Source organism: Ixodes scapularis, unplaced genomic scaffold, assembly GCF_016920785.2.
Source record: "Ixodes scapularis isolate PalLabHiFi unplaced genomic scaffold, ASM1692078v2 PGA_scaffold6__148_contigs__length_123643588, whole genome shotgun sequence".
Taxonomy (NCBI): Eukaryota; Metazoa; Arthropoda; class Arachnida; order Ixodida; family Ixodidae; genus Ixodes; species Ixodes scapularis.
Window position 1 is genome coordinate 83,010,847 of NW_024609881.1, and position 25,854 is coordinate 83,036,700.

At 48.2% G+C, this 25,854-nt stretch overlaps 1 protein-coding gene across 1 annotated transcript in view; it reads right to left on the reverse strand.

Annotated features, from left to right (window-relative positions):
- Positions 1–769: 769 nt before the first annotated feature.
- The window catches only part of LOC8053068 (glucoside xylosyltransferase 1), a 44,531-nt gene continuing 19,446 nt past the window's right edge, over positions 770–25,854 (reverse strand). The window contains exons 3-7 of the mRNA XM_040221625.3: positions 10,909–11,056; positions 7,183–7,299; positions 6,108–6,303; positions 1,059–1,375; positions 770–970 (exon numbers count right to left, since the gene is read on the reverse strand). Of these exons, the coding sequence (XP_040077559.1) occupies positions 806–970; positions 1,059–1,375; positions 6,108–6,303; positions 7,183–7,299; positions 10,909–11,056 (943 nt within the window). The 3' untranslated portion in view covers positions 770–805. The remainder of the gene's footprint in view (positions 971–1,058; positions 1,376–6,107; positions 6,304–7,182; positions 7,300–10,908; positions 11,057–25,854) is intronic.

Here is a 25,854-nt window from a genome sequence, read left to right on the forward strand (position 1 = left end):
CCTGCCGTGGATGTCCACTTGATTTTCACAAACTATTTATATTTTGATTTCGTTTTTAAATTTTTGGGTTATATATCCTTTTATTTTTATTTCTGGGTCATACGAAGAGGTAGACCTTGACGGCTGCGGTTGGAGCATTCAACGGCACGACACCCGACAACTGTTGAACCAGATACCTCAAAGCGTTGAACTCGGTACACGGAATACCATGTGGCCCGGCATGCGCACGCATGAGGAGTGGAATCAGTGATGGCGAGCAGGTGCGCGTTGTTCGCACGGCATCCGCCGTTGCAAGGCGGTTGCTTGACTTGCGAGAGGAGCCAAGAGGCAGCAAGAGGTCACATAAAGCAATAGATGGCCAAACTGTCCCCCTATCTGTGGCTCTGGTACTGACTAAAGCCGTACTGACTCGACTCCAGCGCCATCTTCAGCCACTTTCCTCCTTTCACTGCAAACAGATTGTTTTGCCCACCGTTAGAAATGACCTTTTTTTTTGCAATGGATACGAATGGTTTTCCGCATTAAAACTATGCAGTATATGTGGAGGCGCATAAGCGCGTAAAGAGGACTGGTAACCTGCAGTATCCAATGCACGTGCGGAAATCTCTTTTTTTTTTTTTTTTTGCAAATGCCTTAGTGATCATTTTGGATCCGCATGTAACTGTCCACGATTCACAACGACGGACTGTTTTCGTATTCAGTAGTGAACTATGAGTCAACTAAACATGCGAACCTTCTTGGCTATTTTTTTTGTCTAGTGTTCAGGATTGTCTAAATAATGTTGCTAGTAGTTACAGCAGGAACATCATGACGTGTTCCAGCCACGATCTGCGTCGACCTGCCGCGCAAGTTCTCTCCAGTGCTTCACGAAGCGTCGAAACCTCTCCGCGCACAGTGTCGTTCCCACACTTTGAAGGTTCCTTTCAAGGACGTCCACGAAGTTCCGCTCCAGGCTTGTTCCCAGTTCGTACTGCGTGATAATGCATCCGTATTCAGACACCCGAGCTCTCGTTGGCGTTCCAGACCGCGCGACCTAACAGAGCGCATGAATGACCTACCTGCTGCATTGCCGAGCCGATGGCACCGTAAGCTTTCTCTTTCAGCGGATCAAAGAAGGTGTTCTCTGTGCCGTGCACGATTGCCGGTATCTCGTCCTGGCAGGCCAACTTTGACCAGCAGACTCCGTGTATGAAGTTCCATCGGCAGGGACCCACGAGAACCCTGTCAGGGTGGTCGTGGAGCACGATGTTGAAGAGGTCCTGGTCCCTGTACTCGAGGTCATTGCGGTACTCGTCTGCCAGGCCCACCAGGCGAGCCTCAAGGCCGAATTCACGCATCCGTGTCAGGTTCATCAGCATCACACCGGAGTTGAGACCTGTACATCATGGTCGTAGTTAAAGGGGCCGTATAAAGATTTTCAATTGGAATGTCTTTCATTTTACACGAGCTTACTGGCACTAAGGGGACTCAAGGATACTCGCGCTCAACGCCACTGGCGAAGAAGCTCCTTTGTTGCGGCGTAAACTCAAGAAAAAAGCGAGCGTCTTCATTCAATCTCTCTTTCGCAAACCTTGGTGATGTAGCTGGGCGGTCGCAGCACCGCCTACTGACAATATTCGAATGCGACTCATAGATTGGACCCGAGCACTGCGTGGACACTCGATTTGGGCTCGTGATAGTCATCAAAAAGGAGGAGGCAAGCCGCGAATGAGCCTTCCTCGGCATTATCAGATAGTGGGGTCCCGATCCCTTGTTATCATCTACGGTCATCGACTTATCTCAGCTAGGAGTGCGCTATGACGAGGCTGCGCGTAAAACGCGCCAATCAAACCTTTTTTTTTTTTTTTTTTTTTTTGCTTCCGCGATGCTGATAAAGAGTTTTGGGCTCAATCTGAAAAAAATGAGAATCGCTATCAAGCAGCTCCGGTGCAGCGTCAGACTTGGCTACTGCGCAACGGAGGCGCACAGCTGGGCACGCGGCGGCGCCAATGCGTCTGCCGCGGCTATGACGTCACTCCTCTAGAATGCGCTGACCGGTGAGGCGCGCGCGGCGGCGGCGGCGGCGGCGGCGCGCCCGCTGTGCACCGTGTGGCGTCACTGCTCCTCGCGCATGCGCAGCACGGCTCTCCAGGAGCCACGCGAAACTGCTCAACCTTGGCCAGTGTAGCTCACACTACAAAAACTGTCCTTGAGGTGTGCCTAGAGAAATTGAATTTAGGACTTGCCCATAAGTGATCATAAAGCAGTGATTACTTCAGTCACAAAGAATTAAATAAAGACAAACAAAGTCGTGTACGTGTCTTAATTGCAATAATATGTAAATCGTATATATGTCGTATAGTTGTCGTAAAGTTGTAAAGATAACAGCTTTGCTGATCCTCCATTTTCACGTGAAGTGGTTGGGCTCTACAATTTTGTGAATGATATAATCCTGGCATGGATCAGCAATACCGGCCATTATTGTTGAACTCATGTTTTCAGGAAGCCAATGCGCGTCAATGTCAACATTACCTAACCCCAAAAGCTCACCGAAAAAAAGCTCACCTTTTTTTTTCACAGACCCGATCAAAAACTTGCCTGTTGTTGTTGTTGTTGTTGTTTCTGTTGTTGCTGTTGTTGTTATTTTATCTACTCGAGCGAAAGACGGGCTGAAATAAAATGCGGACGCGATGGACGTTGCACAATTTTTAGGAGAGCGGCTACACCATCTCATGCAATGGTATCGAAAAGTAAGGAATAACAGGTACGGAAGCAACGGTTTGGGACCAAAATTTAGGTCACCAAAATTGAGTGGAGTTGATAAGATCAAGCTTGGTTGACTCAAGGTACGCCTGAGCACCCTTTCGCCGCGCACAAGAAACTTCGTGAACCGAAGTTTTTTTTAAACCGAAAGGTGACCTCGCTTCTTCATTGTGCTTGTGTCACTCTAGACGAGCACATAAAGGTTAAGCACAATGTCTCTTCCCTAATAAATGGGTATTCTTAGGGTTTAGAGAAATACTTGAAGTGAATGGCTAAGTAAATTACATTGTTTCCGCCATTGTGCGTCGTAAATATATGTGAAATCAAGGATTTTCTAAGGGTGATGGGAAAGGGAAACTGAAGCCAAACTGTCTTCTACAAACCATGGAATTGCGAATTTTTTAAAAGTAGTTTGCAGGTACGGGAGTTAAGCCTTTTGGACAAGTAAAAGACTGACGACAAATTAAAAAAAAAAAAAAGAAAACTGTGCAAGATGTTGGACGGGCTGGAGTTGTTTCCACCACAGCTTGTGCCCGAAGGACCGACCTACATTAAGGAAAAGTCTACCGGTGACGTTAGCGACCTGCCGGACTACCATGATTGCACATATGTCACCGGCCCGTTCCATAATACTTCTGTTCCTTCTGCTGCGGAACGTTAAGCGAATTCTTCGCTTTGCCTGCTTGTGCGCCGACGACAACCGGAGTTTTCCCCGGAACGGTAGATATGTACGACACCATGCTACAATATGAAGACCGGACGAACAACGCCTGCGAAGGATGGAATAACGGGTTCCAGAAGCATGTCGGCCACGCTCATCCAAGCGTCAGGAGGCTGATTGAATGCCTACAGCAGGGGTGGACAGGTTGACCCAGCCTAAGAGCCGCAAACGAAACCACGAAACTTCCAAGAGCTGCGGTGAAAGGAGGGGGGGGGGGGGGAGGGATTTTGTTTTGGGCAATAAACGAAACTCGAACTACTTTTAATCTATCCCAGACAAAAACAGTCCATGTGTACCTAAGGTAGCAGTAGCACAAGACCACCGAACCGCAACCTGTCTTTCGATTTAAAACGCGTTCCGTTTCTCTTTGAGAAAGTGCTCGTGTAACCGGAAGGGAGGCGAGGCGGGGCGGGGGAGGGGGCGGGGGAGGGGGGGGGGGGGGTTAGGGGGGGGGGAGCCGAGAGCCGCACTTCACCACGCGAAGAGCCGCAGCTTGGCCACCCCTGGCCTACATACACCAAGATCAGGCGCTCATTGCCAGGCATTGACACAAGCCCGGTGAGGTGAGTCCCCAGTGAAGCTGGTGCGAAAAACCACCCTGTGACTGCAGAGCCGTCTGAAAAATATTTGCGAGGGGTTTCAGGTACACCGAGATCTACCAATTCTGCTGGAGGCAGTAGGGGACTGCATTCGCTTCGAACCAGACGATAAATAAACTTTTTAGAGCGCAGCTTTTAGGCGCCAGCTTCCGGCTTGAGCTGCGTCACTGTCGGCGTAACCGCGCGGTGCATTATGGGAAATGTTTCATAATGCACCGCGCGGGACCCTCGTGGCGTCACTCGTGACGTCACGTGTGACGTCACGAGGGTCCCGCGCGGTGGATTATGGAGCATTTCCCATGATGCAACGTGCGGGGAGGAGGGGGGAGGACGAGGGGGAGGGGAGGAGGAGGGAGAGGAGAAGATAAAGGGAAAGAGGATGGAGTTGGAGGAGGAAGAAGAGGGGAGGGGGATGACGAGGAGAGGGAGGAGGAGAGGAGGAGGAGAGCAGCTTGAGGGATGAGGGAAGGAGCAGGAGGGGAGGAGGACGAGGAGGAGTATCAGAGAGGATGAGGAGGTGGGAGGAGGGGTATGCCCTCCCCTCAGTACCCTTTCCTCCTCCTCCTCAAGAGCTGCGCTCTAATTCGGCGTTACAGGGTGTTGTAAAGGTCTTTCATTTTTTTCCACTCTAATTAACAAGCCACGTACCTGTTCAATTTAATTTATCGTAGCATATTTTGGGTCGCACGCAAGCAACCAAGTTGTCCGCACTCGTGTTAAGACCAACATGAAATATTCTCCTGGTGAGCTTTTGTCCGGGTTTGTGAAAAAATGAGCAAGCCTTTGGCGGTTGAGGTTTTGCCCAGCGGCGTATATCCGATCGCCTAAACCCCCCACGCGGCGAGGGAAAAACGAGGGAGAGGAGGGTACTGTAGCAACGATAGACACCCCAGCAATGGCGCTCACGCCGGATTGGCTGCTCGGCAACGCGCGGGAACTTGGATTTCGGAATTGGACCGCGCGTCTATCACTGGGGGATCGTGTTAACCCATCCCCTCGCCTGAGTTCACGCTGCTTCGCGGCGCGGCTGCTCATTACAGAACTATTATCCTACTTGAGCCCCCCCCCCCCCCCCCCATACACGCTATCCCCCATGCACCTGGGGAAAGGGAGTCCCATACCATTTAGTTCGGCCAAGTTTCGTCGACAACACTCGTTTTTCTTCAGTGTTAATCGTAGAAAGGGAATTTCGTATATATCACGAAATGCCTCAACAAAATAAAATGTTTCAGAAAAAAAATTAAAGCCGTTCACAACTCCCTGTAACGCCAAATTAGGGCGCAGCTCTTGAGGAGGGGAGGGTACGGAGAGACGGCATGCCCCTCCTCCTCATCCGTACCCTCTCCTCCTTCCTCTTCATCTTCTCCTCCCGTGCTCCTCGCCTCCTCCCCCTCTTCTCCTCCCCCTCATCCTCCTCCCTCCCCCGCGGTGCATTATGGGACGTTTCCCATAACGTACCGCGCGGTTACGCCGACACCTGTGCGTTAACGCGTCGCGCCTATGCGCTACGCCGACGCGTTACGGTTACGGTGACGCCGACGCGTCACGCCGATGCGTTACTGTTTTGGCGACACTGACGCGTTACGCCGATGCGTTACGCCGACGCGTTATGATTATGGCGACGTCGACGCTTCATGCCGATGCGTTACGGGTTACGCCGATGGGGACGGCGACGCTGCTCAAGCCGGAAACTAGCGCCGAAGAGCTGCGCTCTAAAAAAAAAAAGTAATCCCACACTGGATCGAACCGGGGTCCGCTGCGTATGACGCAGACACCTTACCACTAAGCTACGCTATCGCTTCGGAAAATCGTTGTAACCGCTGCCTATGTTGACGGCGGCAGCGTCTATCTCCAGAAGCCAGCCAATACGGCGTGAGCGACGTTGCTAGGGTGTCTGTCGTTGCTAGCAGTCCTCCTCTCCCTCTTTTTTCCCCTCGCCGCGTTGGGGGTCTACGCGATCGAATACACGCTGCCAAGTGAGCTTCTCTCCGGTGAGCTTTTGTCCGGGATTCAATTCTTCCAATGGTGCCCACGCGTCCACGTACCGTAGCGTCCGTAGCGAGGCATCTTCCGTTGTCTGTGGAAGTACAGGCTGAGGGACGGGTCCTCCACATCGGAAACCATGAAGGTCAGCTGCTGGTCGTTCATCTCGCCGAAGTACTTCCAAAGATCTTCGACGGGGTGGAGGAACATGATGTCGGAGTCGACGTATAGCACCGCGTCTTCTTTGGGGAGCACGCTCTGCGGAACAGCAACGTATGCTACACAAGCCATCATGGCGCAGGTGCATTTACTCAATTTCAGTTCCACAGTACACACTTTGTACCGCTGTTTTGTTATAGCCTGTTTACTAGAGCTATAAGCACCTCCTTCTGACCAGTGACAAAAAAAAAAAGAAAGAAAGAAGCTTTTTGGCAACTTTGAGTAATTTTTTCACGGTATCAAGTGTTCACAAATAGTTTTCCTTCTGACCAGTTGGCTGCATGCTCTCAAGCGAACAATATAAAGCTCCTTGATATACGCATAACTCACGCTTCACGTGTCCTAAAAGTACTGACGACAACCGTTGTGCGAACGGACATGACACGTGACACGAGCGACTCCCAAACCTCTATTCGCTTCCAAGGGATGCTAATTTCAGTGCTGCGCCGTCTACGGCTGTACGGGGCGCAGGCCTCACACACTGACGCATTAAGCTCTACTTCTAAAAAGAACACAAACACATGAAGGGGCTTTAATCCATACCCTTGCATCATGCCACCACTATTTGTCATCTTAGAACCAGAAAATCCGAGAAGACAAGGAGACCACGCCGCCTTGTCTTCTCGGAGTTTCCTCACTGTCACATGCATGCATCGAAACAGAATGGATCCGATCAGAGGTTTCTCGAAGGCATACGCCGCCGTGTAGAATGCGGTACGACGCTTGCTGGCACGTGGTGCGTGCCAGTAATGTGCCCTCATGCATACCATTCCAATTTACAAGTCCTCAGCCTGAAGCGTGCGCCCTCCCGAGTACACCACACGCATGATTGTCGTTTCGGAAAGCGAGCAGTCACGCACACAAACACAGAAAATGGAACCGGCCAGGAGCCCTTCTTTGCACAGGGTCTATACGTACCGGTAGGAACATCCGCTGGTAGTCGCACCGCTTAAAAATATCTGGGCGCTTCGGAATGCGGACGAGACGAAGCTCGTAGTCGACTCGCTCCAGGAATATGGCTGGCCATCCCTGGATCTGCGTAGGAACGCCACGCGTGGGTCACGTGGTTGCCTCTCCGCATACAACCAACGGTGCGTTTTAGCCCGCCCCTTCGCTAAAGCCAACCAGGTAGCACCAAAAGTGCACTGTCACGGTGCTGGTCGTTCTCGTGACCGGCTAAACCGATTACGAACAGAAAGAAGCGCAGGATCGCCGGACATTCAGGTGCCTCAATGGTTTAGTCGGTGATGGCAAACGCACAAAGATGACCAGGCGTCGTGACAATGCATATTTTTGCGCTGTTTGTTTGGTCCACTTGAATTGTATCCCGAGCAAAAGTTCCTCTGCTTCTTGCATAAGGGTTTCGATGATGTCAGAACGCCAAGCTCATATTGGCTGATTGAAAAAAAAAAAAAATAGTGGGTAGACAATTAGGCGTCTAGCCTTGAGGTATACCAATCATCTCTTCAATCAAGGCCAATCAGACCTCGGCGTCGTTCTGACGTCATCGCAACTCCTAGACAAGAAGCAGACGAATTTCTTTCCACATACCGTCAACTGCGGCCGGACTTCAGGCGAGACGAAGAATAAAGATGTTTTTGCAGCACCCCTTGTGCCTAAAAGGGTGCTGGCTGCCGGTAGGGTTTTCAAGTAGAACCTATAGCTGCAGTGGTTCTCAACTATTGATGTTTCGCGGACCCCTGGTGGATCGCGGCGGCGATGATGGAGGACCCCGTTCATGGTGAGCAAAGGGAAAGGTATAGGTTAATTATGATAATGACTTAATAATAAATGAATATAACTTAGGGTTAATGGGTAGCAGGCTTCTCTTATTGACATACTCACTGGAAAACTGCTTCGAAAATTGGAACGTTTCTTCTGGATTTGAAAAAAAAAGACAACTTTTATTGCCGAGCTTGCCAAATGAGGCGGGGCTTCGCGGACCCCCATTTGAGAACCACTGCTATAGCCGCTACAGGAACTACCTAAAGTGTTCTACCCCTATTGGGCAATTATGGTGATAACCCTGCAAAAGCTATCAAGTAAAAAAAGAAACATTAGATACGTATTTTGTGGCTACCCCGGGCTACGCTCTCAACGCACGCGTACATTTCTGCAATTAACGTTAATGCACCGCGTATTCCGAAACAACGAATACGAACGTCGTCAAGGACGTGCGACACTAGAGTCAGGTCCTTGGTGGCTGCTCATCCGCGGGATGTATACCCGACCTTTGGAAGTCAACGAATACGACAGGGGACAACCTCAGCAATAGTTACAAACATCTTGTTTTGTCTCATTAATATTTTGCGTGAAACAAGTTCTCGGGATTGACTAAGAGCATCAGCTTGGAAAGGGCATCGGTACAAGCGACACACTTTTTAAACACAGTCGTTCAACAAGCTTCGCTAAGGCGGTTCCAAGCTGGTGTGTATGGGCTGCACTGCACATCATCGCCCCCTCTTCACGAGCTTTCAAAAAGCGTACGGTTAAAGGGGAGATCCTGTGCGAAATAAGAACGCTGAAATGATGCAGCCATAGACCTTCTTCAAAAGTTCATCAAGCAAAGTTAGCGGTCACCATTGCTTCGACACGAAGCGCGTGATTGGATCCGAGTCCTCGCCGAACGCTGACGTCACACTCGTTTTCAATACAAGCCGAGCCGAATTCGCGCCGAAGGCTGACGGAGCCCTCATGTCCAATAGACGCTCAGAGTATGTGATTAAGCAATGGCGAACAGGCGGTGGCGTGAACTTTGGAAAGGGGTCTGATGGCGCAAGTCACCGGGGCACCTTTTGAACTCCCATTATGAGTCTTGGTGCTCGAATCAATGTTTATAAAATGCTCGATGTGATTATCAATACTAGCTGCGAGCACTGCTAACGCGAGAAAACCCGCTTTTTGAGAGCAATGAAGCATTCGCGTATGTTCCGAGGGGATGACGCTGACGACCTGCTTTTCAACTTTCATCGCGAAACCGAAACCAAAAACTTTAAATAAGTCCCCGCCCCCTTCAGTCGAGTGAGTCCTCCCCTCGGGGCAGAATGGAATCGCCCGGAGCGCGCGCAGCGCCGCCAGCCACCGTCTCGGCCACGTGCTCCAGGTGGGACTTTCATATTGCAAGGAACTGTTCATTGATTACTTTGTACTTTATACTCTAGTTCCATATTCTAGAAGCATTAGAGTCACTTGACCTTGGTTTGGTCATAACCTTAACACTATTCGCAACTCCTGAGGAGGTGACGCACCCAGCGGAAAAGACATGAAGGACAGAAGCCTGCAGCTACCGCTTGTCTAAGTGTGGAGCGAAAACTGGCGCGCCCTGTCAGCGGAAATGTGAAACCATAGAGTTATTATAATAAACGCTAGAGGCTCAGCTGGCGCTAGTGTCTATGGGACTTCCGGTTGCAAATTGAAGCAGACAGCATGCAGTCTACTTTTCCAGTCTTCCTGTGTATTCCTATGAGAAAACGCGCGTGAATTTTGTCTCGTCGCCGGAAAATAACATTAATAACTTTTGTTATTTCGGTTGTACCGGATAGTATGTACCTTTATTAATATTGTGAAAGTGTAATTGCTTTAGTTACAGCATTTTACCTGTATCACTGAACTAGTTAAACTTCGCTATATTTCAGGCCCAAACCTCTGTTTTACGGCGGGTATGTAGAAACGAGCGACGATTCCAAGCAAAATAACAATCGAAAGGAATGTAGAGCGTGTTCAAAGTGCGCCAGCATTCCGTTGGTGCTTATATATATTGCTAATATGCCTGTCCTCTCACTATAAGAAAATTCCCCCGCCGTGCATCTTTACGAGTGGTTAGAAAAACGTTCGAAACGTAAATAATAAAGTACGTGGGTCACGAAAGGTGTATTTTCTTATTATTTCCTATGTTGGACAGTTTTTATCGCGCACCTGTTCCCTGGCTTCCCCCTATTTGCAAAGATTTGGAGCGTGCGGGTGATGATTTGAACACAGAACAAGCATCTTCGCATGCATTCATGAGCAGAAAGAATAAAGCAGTACTTATTTATTGCAAATCGGACTATATTACGTGACTTTCAATTTATTTTGATCGTCTGCAAGCACAAGGAGTTACTTATCCAGTGTTACTGCGTAGTTCTTGCCGTCTCTCTTGGTTTTCCACATGTCCTTCCGCCGGCGCCGTGTTCGCGCTAACAGTGTCCGACAGTGCGCATAAATACATGTACGAAGCGGCTTTAGCACCGTTTTTCATGTCACGATTTTAAAATAAAAACGCCGTAACTGACCAATTATTTCATCTGCGTGTCTGAGAAATGTTCCAATGTGCCTAGTAGGTACGAATTATTCGTGATATTTGCTCTTATAATCGAGCGCAGGAAGGAAATGCACTCGCTTTTTTCCGTAGAAATGCATTACCGGAAGTCGATTTCGGACTGCTTGCTGTCTGCTTCAATTGGCAACAGCACACTAGCGCCAGTTGAACCTCTAGCGTACATTATAATAACTCTATGTGTGAAACAGGGCGACGGTAACTAGATACGCACGGTTGGAGTTGCAAATACTGAAAGCTATATTAATTCTGCTCAACAACCCAAAGCCCCCGAGCAAATGGGTCTGGATAATTCCCTGCTAAGGAAAACCATTTCGTGGGAACGTTACCATGTCCTGAAGACGTTGGATGTTATCGACATCAGCGAACAGGATCAGACGAATGTGAGCCGTGGAGAAAGCCAGAACTGATTTCAGGTTGATCATGGTCGTTTCCAAGCGGTTGCCGCAGGTCACCACCACCATTGTAATTGGGCTCCTGCGTTGAAGGCACCCGATGTAAACATTTCTCTCTTTTTTACTTTCACGTAATATCGTTTAGACCTCTTTCTTGACATTCGTAACCTAAAGAAGACGACATTGAAAATTCGTGTTATTATTGCCCTTTGTTTCCTCACCCTCTAAGGTTTAAAGTGACAAAAGCACGGGTTAGTTCGTTATTTTTATTTAGACACACTAACAACCACTTAAAAAGGAAAACTAGTAAACGGGCAGCAACAACTGCCTCAACTCGAAGCCAGAACAAGCGGCGACGTAATCTGGGGCCGATTATATGCCGCAAACGTCTATCATAGCCACGCGCTGAGATGCCAGATCACAGTGCACGCTCTTAATTCCACACATTCTTAAAGGGGCTATGCAACGATATTGGGTAAGAACGTTTCTCACTTTACGCCGGCTTACAGAAACTATACTCCGTTTCACGATAACTTGGCGAACTGGGCCCCCGCAACCCAATAAGAGCGCCAGAGCAAGGCACGTCATAACGCTCCATGATCCAGCCAAGGGGGCCTCGTTACCAACTACAGCAACAGCGCCGTCCGCGACAAAAAGTAGTTCTAGGCTCCTTTTTTTTTTTTTTAACGGCAATTGAATTTGCACGATTTTATCTCTGACGAGAAGATACGAAGAATAAAGAATCAACAATCGCAAATTTATGAGTTTCAAATATATTTAAACAAAAACAGTGATGCCGCATCCGTATCCGCTGTAGATTTTTTTCTCCAGCGCCGTGGCCGTTGGCTATCGCCGGCGATCGCAGCCGCGTAATCGGCTGTTTCCTCTCAAAACATAGCACTGTGCCCTGGCATTAGCACCCGTCATGGATTCGCGGCCAAATTGAGCGTATGGTTGTCTCATGAACTGTCCCTGGAGTGCTCGCTCTTCTAGCGAACGGAAATGTTGCTGCGGTGGGAGTTCATTCAAAGTTGGTTCGTTTCGGAGAAGACGACTCATGGCTAGCGGACAAGAGCCGGTTCCTCCGGGCCTCGCATTTATCGTAATATCGCAAAAACTCCCTTCACGTCGGGTCACCTGCCTCGTTCCGACGCTCTTATTGAGCTGCGGGGCCTTCCCATACAAAAATGGTCTATGGTCGGCTATAGAAAATCCTTTGTATGGCCGGCTATAGCAAATTGGCCCAATTAGCTATAGCCGTTTCTATGGCTGTCTATAGCTTTTCCTATGGTCTCCCCTATAGTTGTCTATAGCTTTTTCAATGGAAATTTCGCTATCGAATTCGGTATGGTTTAGTCTATGGGTCTCTTTAGAAAGTATGCTATAGCCGCCTATGGCTTTTCTTTTGGTTTCTTTAGCCGCCTACAGCATTTTGTATGGTCTGCTATAGAGATCTCTATGGCTTACTCTATGGATCTTTTTAGACACCGTGCTATAGCTGCCTATGGCTTTTCCTACGATTTCTTTAGCCGTCTATTGCCCTTTGTACGGTCCGCTATAGCTCATTCTATAGCTCGTCTTATGGTTCTCTATACCCATCGTGCTACAGCTTTCTATAGCATTTCATATGGTCCCTTTAGCCGCCTATAGCATATTGTATGGTTTGCTATAAAGATCTCTATGGCTTACTCTATGGATCTCTTTAGACACCGTGCTATAGCTCCCTATGGCTTTTCCTATGGTTTCTTTAGCCGCCTATTGCTCTTTGTATGGTCCGCTATAGCTCATTCTATAGCTCGTCTTATGGTTCTCTATACCCATCGTGCTACAGCTTTCTATAGCATTTCAAATGGTCCCTTTAGCCGCGCCTATAGCATATTGTATGGTTTGCTATAGAGATCTCTATGGCTTACTCTATGGATCTTTTTAGACACCGTGCTATAGCTCTCTATTGCTTTTCCTATGGTTTCTTCAGCCGTCTATTGCCCTTTGTATGGTCCGCTATAGCTTACTCTATAGCTCGTCTTATGGTTCTCTATATCCATCGTGCTACACCTTTCTATAGCATTTCATATGGTCCCTTTAGCCGCCTATAGCATATTGTATGGTTTGCTATAGAGATCTCTATGGCTTACTCTATGGATCTTTTTAGACACCGTGCTATAGCTACCTATGGCTTTTCCTATGGTTCCTTTAGCCGCCTATTGCTTTTTGTATGGTCCGCTATAGCTCACTCTATAGCTCGTCTTATGGTTCTCTATATCCATCGTGCTACAGCTTTCTATAGCATTTCATATGGTCCCTTTAGCCGCCTATAGCATATTGTATGGTTTGCTATAGAGATCTCTATGGCTTACTCTATGGATCTTTTTAGACACCGTGCTATAGCTGCCTATTGCTTTTCCTATGGTTTCTTCAGCCGTCTATTGCCCTTTGTATGGTCCGCTATAGCTCATTCTATAGCTCGTCTTATGGTTCTCTATACCCACCGTGCCACAGCTAGCTGCCTGTAGTTTTTCTTTTTACCGCAATCGTATGAAATGTGAAACAAATTATTTGTTTTCACTGGACATCTTTAAAAAAAACCTTGTGAGGCGTGCCGAACTTCATAGCCCCATTTAAAACAAAGAGCTAACATTTCAACAAAACAACAACAAAAAACAAATGCACTCACTCAGGTGTTTGCAAAAGCACAGGTAAACAGACGCAAGGTATTGTTTTCAAATCTCCTAGAAGTTTATTACACACAGCCCATTCTGTAGACAAGCACACACTAAGCAATCTCTACTATGTGAAGAGGTACTACTGAGCTGTTATACAACTGAGAATATTGTAAAGCAAACAAGAACCAAAGGCAATTCCTGGGTAGTGTCTAGTCCCCCGGCAGCCGGCCGAATTCCACCCCCCCTCTTCCCCCCGAAATTCTAATGCCAGTCGCCACTCATTGGCGCTGCAATCAGTTTATCAAAAGACGTTTCATCGAGATCGTTTCATCAACACGTGACGTTTATAAACAACTCAAAATATGTTTTTTTTTTGTTTTTTTGTAATGATTTGCCAAGAAGTGGCGTGAACGGGTGGGCTGAGTAGGTGAGCACGCGCCTCAGGAATACAGGCGTGACGAAATGTCCCTGCAGCGTGCAATTCGCGTAACGAGTGCCGACTAAACGTGTGTCCATGAAGCGTCTATCCACGAAAAGGTGTCCATGAAACGTCTTTTCACGAAACGCAGAGAGAATAAGAATGTCAGTATTCTAACTACAATTTTCACATGATTTCAGAGAGCTAATGGCAGGCGACTGCGGTAGAATTACGGGGAAATTATTCTCCCAGCTGTCAGAAGATAGGCCCTGCCAGGATATAGACACTACAGAACGGTCAATTGTCGCCGAGTAGGTTGCAGCGCACTTACGTTCAAAATACCGGACTTGAAAGACGTAATCCGAAATATACGTCGACATGGGCACTGCAGACCAACCACTCAAACACAAAACCGAGAAGGAAGGGATCCGTGAAGATTCACCACGATGTAGCACAAGCTGTCATTTGCCGAACCGAACACTGAACGCATCACAAGAATGTCTTGGGCTTCTTTGACGAAATCGCTTGTTGCCGACACACGGGTAGGACTTTTCCATCGGGACATCTTTTAACATAGAAGCGAAATCCACAGCAGCCCCGCGGGCCGCACGACACGCGAAACTAGGTCCGCAAGCAGCCTCATTCCGGGATTGGCAGCGGCTATTACGTCATCCGTCAAACCACGTGATCACGCTCCTTCCGTTACATGCGCACAGAGAGCGGAGTGAAGCGATAGAAAGTCTACGGTTGATTGGTCCGCCGAGTCCGCACCTTCTGCAATGCTTTTAGCTTAGGGAGAGAGAGAAAACAGAAAAATTGAAAAGCAGAGCTCCTTCAAGGCCAGAACGGGGGTGCGATCACAAAGACTAATCTTCAGGGGCATACCAACAATGAACACAGCGAGAGAATGTGTCACTTATATCCTGTTGACAGTTCGAGCCAAGGTTGATAGTGCAGTGGATGCTATGTGTGGCCTTGGGCTTAAGGCAGGTGCCGTGTCCAGCGTTATCACCAGCTTCGAGACAGTTGTCACGGGACCCTAACCGGAGACATGATTGGCCTCAAACACGCATAGCGTCTACTCTGCTGTCACTACCGAGTGAACAGGACAGCTCCATGAAGGCCCCCCAGCTTTTGGACTTCTTTCTAAAGCTGCACTTCCCAGAAGTGACCCAAAACCAGGCATGTTTGAAGATATTATGTTTTACGCCTTTTAGCCCACATTCTAATTCAAAATGAATAATTAATGGCGAATACTTTTTCTTTGCGCAGGATGTCCACAAACAAACAATTATATAAATAAATACATAAATAAATAAATATATATATATATATATTTTTTTTTTTACCAAGCACTTTTGAATTATGTGTACACTGTTAGGTTCGCACTTTTAAACGTCGATTTTGGGAATCTTTGCATCGTTGTGGCATCTATGATTGCGTGGTTTAAGAAATTTGTGCCGTAATACGTTTTTCATCCGTGAGTTCAGTCTATATCACTGCCATCAATTACAATCTCTGAGCACCATGATGACTCATGGTGGGGATGTGTGTTCCAAGAAGCTCCAATGAGTTTAATGTCTCATAATTTAAAGAAAAAGAAGAAAAATTAGCCACAGCGCTTGCTGATTTGTTGAATTTGCAGAACAAAAAGATAATAGGATAGCGCGTGCCTAATGATATTAATTTTTTTTCGGCTGTTATTTTTGTATATTTCGCCGTTCTCGACATGGGCTTTGACGGACATTGCACCGCTGCTTACGCCCCTGCCGGGGTAAGCTTTCTTGTTGTCACGACACTCTATCGCGCTATAGGCGCGTCGATTTAACGCTCATGAAGTCTCGAGAGAACTGTGAATTGTTTAGTCAGAGCAACGACGCAGCAATCGCGAAATGAGAGACGACTGCGTGGGACTCTCGAGCGTGGGACTCTCGAGCTGCGTTAACTTGCTGATGATGCAGGGCGCTGCTTTGTCGTTGAGATTCTTTGTCCTGCGAACGCCGGCGAAAACGTTCCAGTGCTCGGCGTACCCTAGGCAGCAGCGCCTGTCAGCGACAGCCCGCGCAGCATCGCAACCTTTCTGGAGCCTACTGGCAGTCTGCGAGCGCCGACGATTTATCGTCGCGACTTAAATGTGAGCATTTTATGAACTCCTGCGGTGAACATGAAACACCGCGAACATGAACTCCCGCGAACATAATCCCCGCGACGGCGAACCGCCGGCGCTCGCAGACGGAGGGTTCCGATGCTGTGCGAACGGTTGTTGGAAGACGCTGCGTAGGGTATACGCCGGGCGCTAGAACGGCTTCGAAGTCATTCGAAGGGCAAAGGATTCGCGACGACCAAGTAGTGTCTTGCATCTTCCGTAAGCTAACGGGGCTCGAGAGTCCCAAGCTTACATTTCCACAGAGCGAGCGCGGCCGGCCAGATCGAGGCGCAGTCAGCACTCGCGTCGCGATTGCTACGTCGTTGCTCTGCCTACACCGATGACATGTGCACCGGCATTCAAAACCGCCCTCTCGAGACTTTATACGAGTCCAATAGACGGCTTTATAGCGCGATAAATTGTCGTGACAAGAGTAAAGCTCACCTCTGTAGTGGCGTAAGGAGCGTTCTTGACGCCGCGTCGAGAACGACGAAATATACACACAAAAAAAAAAAACATTAAATATATTTAACACAGCAGGCAGAAAGAAATACAAACATGGCAGGGACACGGACAACGTAGAAGGCGCGCTACGAAATACATATACTTACAAAATACACTGGAAACGACAGATAATTAGAGCTAAAAAACGGAAGATTGAGATGACGTCAAAGCCGAAATAAGGCAATGCGCAGGGAAAGCAGCCGGCAAAACTGCAATAGTCCTATAGGCAGCTAAGGACGCTTTTGTGATCGCGGGCGTATAACCTCGGCGACGTGCGCCCCGTTAACCTGGCTGAAAAAAATTCTCGCCCCGATCGAGCGCATGAATGACTCTCTTCCACTTTCGTACATCTGCAGTAAAAAAAAAAAAAGAAAAAAAAAAAAGAGGGTCGCGGGCCTATAGCCTAAGCAAACCAGTGAGCCGACTAAAAAAAATGGATGGTCGCGAGTCCATAGCTCGGGAGACATACATCCCTCTATAGCCGGCTAAAGTACATTGTAAGGTCGGAGGCTATAGCATTGGTGACATAGAACGCTTTTGAGTCGGCTAAAGGAAATTCAATGGTCACGATTTTATAGATTTAGGGACATACACCACTCTATAGTCGGCTAAAGCACATTGAATGGTCGGAGGCCTATAGCTTTGGTGACATAAAACACTATAGAGACGGCTAAAGAAAGTTCGATGGTCGCGAGTTTATAGATATAAGGACATACACCACTCTATAGCCGGCTAAAGAACATTGAAAGGTCAAAGGCCTATAGCTTTGGTGACATAAAACGCTATAGAGGAGGCTAAAGATAATTCAATGGTCGCGATTCTATAGATTTAGGGACATACACCACTCTATAGCCGGCTAAAGCACATTCAATAGTCGCGAATCTATAGCATCAAGGACATACATATTTCTATAGCTCGCTAAAGAATATTGAATAGTCGCGAGTCTATAGCTGCGTAGTCATAAATTATTCTATAGCCAGGTATAGAAATCGGAATGGTCGAGATTCTAAAGCTTTGAAGACATACATTTTCCTATAGGTGGCTATAGCGTGTTTTATGGTTTCTAATGGCTGACCATAGAGGGCCATAGAAGGTGATAGCTCACCATAGGATTTTCTATAGACGTCCATAGATCATTTTTGTATGGGTTAGCCTCCACAGTTAACCAAGTTATCATGCAACGGACGACAGTGGAGCCCAAGAATACTCGAACGCAGCAGCAATGACCAAAAAGCGTCTTTGACGAGGTGAGATTCCAAGAATAAAAGCGTACCTTTTCTTTCAGTCTCTCCTTCGCAATATTTGATGACGGAGTTGTGGCGACAATGCCAACGCTGCGAACCGCAGGAGTGCGTCATCAGTCTTTGCGACCCTGCTGTGACGATATTTAAACGTTGCTCATGCAGTGGACGCGATGAATGCGTGGGGAGTCGATTTTCGCTCGTGACAATCAATGCCCCGTCATGCATTCGGGTTGTGGCTCGTTCCCAATCGCTGGGATTCCCGGAATAGTCGAACCTTGGCAATATTCAGTACTGGTCCTGTGCTTCGTCAACACTACCATAGCCTCCTCTATACTGACAAAGCCTGGCAGTACGTCACGTGACGCGGCCGCCGAAAGTGAAAAGGTAGAGCGGCAGACAAGAGTCAAGTAACGGGCGCCCCGCTGCGGCGAGACGCCTAAACACACTTGTCCCGAGCAATGGAATGTCCGCTCGTGCTTCTCGCGTTCCTCGGGCTACCGCTTCTTCTCTCGTCGGGTTTGAAAATCATGTTTTGGGTCTTTACCACTGCAAAAGCTGTGCGCTAAATACCAGACTCTTTGAAAAATGCTCTGTGCTACCAGATCCTCGCGCTCCAAATCTGCGACCGGGCACTCTATGGCTCTCACTATCAAACTGCCAGGTTTTGTGAGCATAGAGGAGGCTATGACCCAACGCGTGGCTATATTAAAAACATTATCGACATATAAGGCGCTCCTAATCACGAAGACGTTTTTTCTGGCTGCGAGTTAAGGGGGCAACCGGTCTGTTTTTTTGTTTCTTTTTTTTCTCTCGGATTTTTCCTGCGACTGCAATTGTGTGGAGAAAGAAAAAAGCAGCCTGTGTTTAATGGGTTATAAATATTCAAAGGATAATTCTAAGATGCATTTATTGAAAGAAGAAAAATTGTTTTATCGCTCCTTTTAAAGCGACCTACAGATTCGTCTTCTGCCGAGCAGAAAACCGCTTCCCGGTTTCCTTCTCCACTCCCTCTAGCACTCTTCTCTCCCCGCCTTCCCTCAAAAGCGGGCCTCTCTGCTACTCTCCGCAGAACGGAAGGGGGTCTCCCTCCTTCTCGAATGAAAAGGAGGAGTTGAGGGAGAGTTTCCTCCTTTCTGGCTGCTCATCGGCCTTTAAGGTTCGGCTTATCACGCCATCGCAGCGATGGGCACGAGCCACTCCACAAGCACTACTCGTGCAGTGCTCCTGTCCACTGTATGAGCCGCGCTTAAATATCGTCAGCACAGGGATCGTGAGGCTTGATGATCAAATTTCGAAGATCGCATTGCTGGCAACAGGGACCTTTAGCAAACCGTTGCGTGCTCCACGTACCGCAGTACCGGAGCCTTTGAAGCATGCTTCTAAGTGCGCGCCCCGTGGTCACTGTACCACCCGGGCGCTAAAGGTTCCTACTGTCAGCAATGCGATCTTCGAGATTTCGTCCGCGAGCTTGGCGAAGGCGAGGCTGAAATATAACGTCCGCTCTTATCCCTGAGACTATGCGGCCACTAAGATACTTTCTGGTCAGTGTCCTCGAGTGCGAGTATACTTGGTCCCAGTGTACTCGTTGTAACATCAAGCAAAAAGCAGGCTTAGCGCATTGTTTTTACGCTGCGCAAAGTAGTTTCAAGAGATTTGATTGTCGTGGAGAGAAACTGAATTTGGCGTTTGAACCGTGTACTTTTGGGTAAAACAGAGTATTGCTAATCTCCAATGCGCGTTCACATATCTTAATTCGCCGAATAAAGGTGATAATAAGTAGTGTTCCGCGGGGAGGAGGACTTTTTTTTTTTTTACTACCGATCTTGAGCTTTGAGTTGAATACTCTCACGGGTGGTGACCGAAAAAAACAATAAATAAACAGGAAGAAATAAACGTTCAATGAGGCGAACTTGTGCCAAAAATAAAAGGGTACAAAAGATAATAACAGAGCGTCGCGGGCGTGGAAGTCGGCGTAGCAGCAGAGTCGAACGCTGGGGCGAAACTGACTCCGGCTTTCCACGCGGAGCGGCTTTTGTACACGCGTCGGTTTCTGGAGCATTCGATGTAGAAGGTTCGACGCGTAGAACATTCTAACCAGGGTGTAAGATAGACAGGTGGAGAAACGAGAGCCAAATGAGCGACCGCAAAAGAGAAAACCCTTCGGTTTTCTCTTTTTCTGTGGCGCCATCTATGTGGAGCACCGCGAACTCTCACTCCGGGTGGGCGACCAGTGGCGACCGGCTAAACTGACGGAGATGGTTTCTCGTAAATTTTCAATAGAGGACTGTCTTGCTCTCGGTTTATTTTGCGCACTCTCCCATAGAATTCCACACAAATCCGATTCCGACTTTTTTTCCTTTCGCCGCAGCGCCATCTGTCGCAAATCGTGCGTACCCGCAAGCAGACGAGGACACAATCCGGTCACGGCGCTGCGGTAGGCTCCTATGGGCCGTTTCCCCACCTGTCTATCTTACACCCTGATTCTAACCTCGAATCAGCTAGACGGTTCTCGAATTCACCAGAACATCACATTACAGTGTAAACAAAAATGCGTAGCCGCGGCCAGGAATCGAACCCTGGCCCTTCGCGTGGGGGGGCAAGCGCGATAACCGTTAGGCTACGGCCGCGCTGCCTACTTGGCACGTGGCCATACAAGTATAGTTCCAGTAAGCTTGTGTAAAGTGAAAACCATCCCTACGCAATATCATTGTACGGCCTCCTGATGAGTAGGTACCGACTCCATGAGTCTTCCTTTAAGAGTCCATCTGAGGCACGAGCCCGAAGAAGCCCACTCGTCTGTAGGGCATACACGACTTGCGCAAGACGTCTCTCAGTAGTGCGGGCGGTGAAGGCTCATTACTGCTTCTAGTACCCACACTTAAAACGAGACAGGACGGTGCCTGCAGATAGAAACCTCAAACTTTCATTTAGGGCAGTAAGGTGATACATACTAGCTGATTAAATGTTAAGGCATCGCTCTCTTTCCTTACTAAGCGAGACCAACAAACTTACCACTGTCAGCGGCGGACTGGTTCGCAAACGACCGAGGTCGCGATGCTTCCAACCAGTAGCGCCATCTCCCGACAGTCGGAGCGAGCAGATGCCGGACTTTGTTGTCTGCTCGCTGCGTCTGCCGGGAGGTGGCGCACGCGTTACAATCATTACTAACTAGGTCGTCTGCAGACACGTACACGATACCCCCCAAAAAGTAACTAAATACCGTTCCTCGTTACTGGCTCGAAACATAACATACTAAATACGTTACTCGTTAGCGATACTCAAAAGAAACGTGTTTCTTTTCCTGAAAAGTAGCGAGATACCTCTCTTGTTACTTTGACGACCAAATACACAAATTTTTTTTTTATGGTTTATTATTTTCTTATTAGTAGCCGCGGCATTGAAGCAGTAGCTACTTCTCGAATTTTTCATCAGTCATGCTTCCTGCTTCCCTGAGAATACGTCTCCCGCGACGGTGAAGTGCCGTTCTGCTGACGCGCTCGAAGAAACGGCAGTGTTGTGCTTCAGCAAGAGCTGACGAATCTGAGATTCCTCTCTCTCTCTCTCTTTTGTTCTCTCTGTTTCTAAAGTTCGAAGTTGACAACGAATTCTGTGCCTTCCCGCGTTGGCAACCTCCGGGTTTACATTCGGCCTGCGCACGACTCGAGATGGTTCAACAAACGAACCTTCAATAATACTTCAAAAGCAAGCGAGCTGGTGATGATTCATGATAATAAAACCCGAGACTCAGGAACACAGAAGGGGACGAACACAACACAACGTCTCAAACACAGCTGAACGTTTATTTGTCAGACACTCATTTAAAAAGGCGAGCCCCCCCCCCCCCCCCCCGGTGCCCCCACCCGACATCCACAGTCCCGAAGGTCAAGCCGCTTCCTCCCGTCCAGTCCACGTCAGCAGCCCTTCTCGCACACACAGCCATCCACATGCCCTAGGCGCCACAGAGTCGATGAGAACGTCCACGCAGTTGACTTATCACCTTATTGTGTTCGCTCGGTAAAGGACATTCCTAGCTGTACAGTTCGTCTGTACAACCCCCCCCCCCCCACCCCCTCGGGGCCAGCCGCGACACCCCCCGGAGCGTTGCACCCGGGGCGGTCCGCCCCCCCCCCCCCCCCCCCCCGCACCCCCTTGTGACGCCACTGCTTGGCAGTAGATTAAACCCTCAACTCACGGTCTCCATCAACATCGAGGTGGAAAAATATGCTACAAAAGTCTTTCTTGAGCAATAATTAAGTTGATGGCAAACAAAAAACAAAAAAAAAACACGATAACCGTGATGTGGTTTGAATGGCTCAATCAAATCGTAGAGTCTGCGCAAGTCGGACTTGGCGTGAAACGGAGCATACTTATGTCTCCACGTTACTCTTCAGCTGGGGGAGCGATCGCGGGTTCAACGCCCGCAGTTTTTTACTCTCTTTCTCTCTGTTCAGTAAAGCTTTTTATGCATTTCTCTTTACTTAATTTTTTGTGAGGTTTAGAACATATTAAAGATCGTACCCGAATGACACAAGCCCGTATCTCTAGTTTAAATCTTATTGTGGTGTGCACATGCTCCGACCGACATGCCCACATGTTATATTCACGAGGTTAACATGCGCGACCCTGAAAGAAAATGTATTACTTTCAGCCAGGCAATGCCCCGGCTATCCTGCTTTTGCAGCATGCCTGACGCAGGAAGTCGTATGTTAGCGCTTATGGGTCTCCAGCGGAAGCTGTTAAACCTACCACTGTTGCGCGCGGATTTCAGGCCGAGTCTTTTAGGGGTTTGGAGTCGCCTCCATCGAAACAACCCATAAAACGCCAGGTATGTGGACGACAGAACGACTGACCTAAAAGCACCGAATAGGTTACGCTTCAGTGTAGGGACGGTTAACATCGTGGCCCTCTTAAAGTATTCCTTGCCAGTTACACGAAGCTCTTTTTGAAATCGTAGGAAACTTTTTTGTCGTCCACCGGGAATGTTAAACTTTCTACATGACACAGCGAAACAATGTCGCCTGGGCTTCCTTACACTCCATCGAAAGCTCATAAAGCCATATTCCCGGATCGTGACGATATGGCCGCACAAAACGCCAAAATGGTGGCGCCTACTAAGGAGTATGGCGCCGACGAACTCATCTCTGTTTCGTCACGGCGCGGTGGTGGCGCATCGGGCGCACTTCCGGTGGTCTGGGGGGGGGGGGGGGGGGGGGGGAGGTGGGTGGAAGTCCCCATGTGACACGTGTATTCCTGCGTTGTTTTGAAAGGAACCTGAAAAAAACCTGCCTTCTCGTCAAAACGCCGCTACTGCAGCTGTACCAAAAGAGTCGAAAAAAGGTTTGAAGATAAATTTTAATAATAATCAATAGAATATACACCAACCAAATCCTTGTATAAAGACAAAACCCTACGTTTCGAGACCAGCTCGGTCTCTTCTTCAGGGGTTGACTGCGGCTATGGCCGTTGAGGAGCAGTAATCTGTTTTCTTTTTCTTCTACGGCAGTGTCTATCGTTTAAAGACTTGAAGGTGAACATTTGAGAGAAGTCTCTCTGGTTGGGGAGCAACAGTAATAATCAATAGAATATACACCACCCAAATCCTTGTATAAAGGCAAAACCCTACGTTTCGAGACCAGCTCGGTCTCTTCTTCAGGGGTTGACTGCGGCAATGGCCGTTGAGGAGCAGTAATCTGTTTTCTTCTTCTTCTACGGCAGTGTCTATCGTTTAAAGACTTGAAGGTGAACATTTGAGAGAAGTCTCTCTGGTTGGGGAGCAACAATAATAATCAATAGAATATACACCAACCAAATCCTTGTATAAAGGCAAAACCCTACGTTTCGAGGCCAGCTCGGTCTCTTCTTCAGGGGTTGACAGCTGCTATGGCCGTTGAGGAGCAGTAGGGGGGATCGGTGGCCGAGTGGTCTAGCGCACACCAGCTCGGAGCACGTGGAGCGAAAGCTCGCGCTGCAGAACCCAGGGATCCTGGGTTCGAGCCCCGCCCCTGCCCGTTTCGATCTGGATGAGCATCGTACCGGCGTGCGGTCGTGTGTCACTACTGCGTGATGCACGTTAGAGACCCCAGGCTAGCGGCTGTACCGCACTGGCTAAATTTCTCATCTACAGCTGGGAGACTCGTCGCCCCTGTGAGGCAGACCAAGTTCTAGGCTGTATAAACACACACACAACCCAATTTTTTTTTTTTTTTTTGAGGAGCAGTAATCTGTTTTCTTCTTCTTCTACGGCAGTGTCTATCGTTTAAAGACTCGAAGGTGAACATTTGAGAGAAGTCTCTCTGGTTGGGGAGCAACAATAATAATCAATAGAATATACACCAACCAAATCCTTGTATAAAGGCAAAACCCTACGTTTCGAGACCAGCTCGGTCTCTTCTTCAGGGGTTGACTGCGGCTATGGCCGTTGAGGAGCAGTAATCTGTTTTCTTCTTTTTCTACGGCAGTGTCTATCGTTTAAAGACTTGAAGGTGAACATTTGAGAGAAGTCTCTCTGGTTGGGGAGCAACAATAATAATCAATAGAATATACACCAACCAAATCCTTGTATAAAGGCAAAACCCTACGTTTCGAGACCAGCTCGGTCTCTTCTTCAGGGGTTGACTGCGGCTATGGCCGTTGAGGAGCAGTAATCTGTTTTCTTCTTCTTCTACGGCAGTGTCTATCGTCTAAAGACTTGAAGGTGAACATTTGAGAGAAGTCTCTCTGGTTGGGGAGCAACAATAATAATCAATAGAATATACACCAACCAAATCCTTGTATAAAGGCAAAACCCTACGTTTCGAGACCAGCTCGGTCTCTTCTTCAGGGGTTGACTGCGGCTATGGCCGTTGAGGAGCAGTAATCTGTTTTCTTCTTCTTCTTCTACGGCAGTGTCTATCGTTTAAAGACTTGAAGGTGAACATTTGAGAGAAGTCTCTCTGGTTGGGGAGCAACAATAATAATCAATAGAATATACACCAACCAAATCCTTGTATAAAGGCAAAACCCTACGTTTCGAGACCAGCTCGGTCTCTTCTTCAGGGGTTGACTGCGGCTATGGCCGTTGAGGAGCAGTAATCTGTTTTCTTCTTCTTCTACGGCAGTGTCTATCGTTTAAAGACTTGAAGGTGAACATTTGAGAGAAGTCTCTCTGGTTGGAGAGCAACAATAATACTCAATAAAATAATGTGCTCGGTTCGTCCGAGCACGTGGATATGTGCCGTGAAAATGGAAACCCAGACGCCGTCGGACCACGATTGCTTGGGCGGGAGGCACTTTGGGTTGAATTCACGGATACTTGTGGTCGTCAGATTTATTTGTTTCGTTCCAACATGAACGCCGGAAAACTGTCAAGTTGTAAGGACCACCGTCTGACTACGTTCAGTGCGTCTTCAAGTTAAAACGGTCGCCTGATCGTTCGAACTGTCGTCTGCTCTTTCAAACGTTTCTGCTTGTCGTCTGCTCTTTTAGACGACACCGGCCCGTAGACTAAACGTGGGCCCGGTACTTGCGATAAGAAGTAAGTGCAGGCCTCAAAAGACTTAAGCTTGAAGGTCGGTAAGCAGGCTCGATGTAAACAATGGATACAAGGAGATGTTGATCATTGTTATCAGTGGCCATCACCAACCCTGATTTACTTTGTCCGATTCTGCTTACGAGTTTCAGTATCGACGTCGATTATCTCAGCTACGGTTCACGCTTTTGTAGCCCGAGCGACGTCGCGACTGAAAATTGCGAGCGAAATCTCATCATGCAAATCAGCCTTTAGCGTACATCCTGCGGCGTCCACGCGGAATGAATCACCGCATGTCGCATTATTCACGCGAAGTTTTGCGGTGTAACGAGCCTCAGTAATTTCGCTGAGGCCGCTCAAGCAGTGTTGTACACGTTCCTCAAAAAAAGGAACGGAAG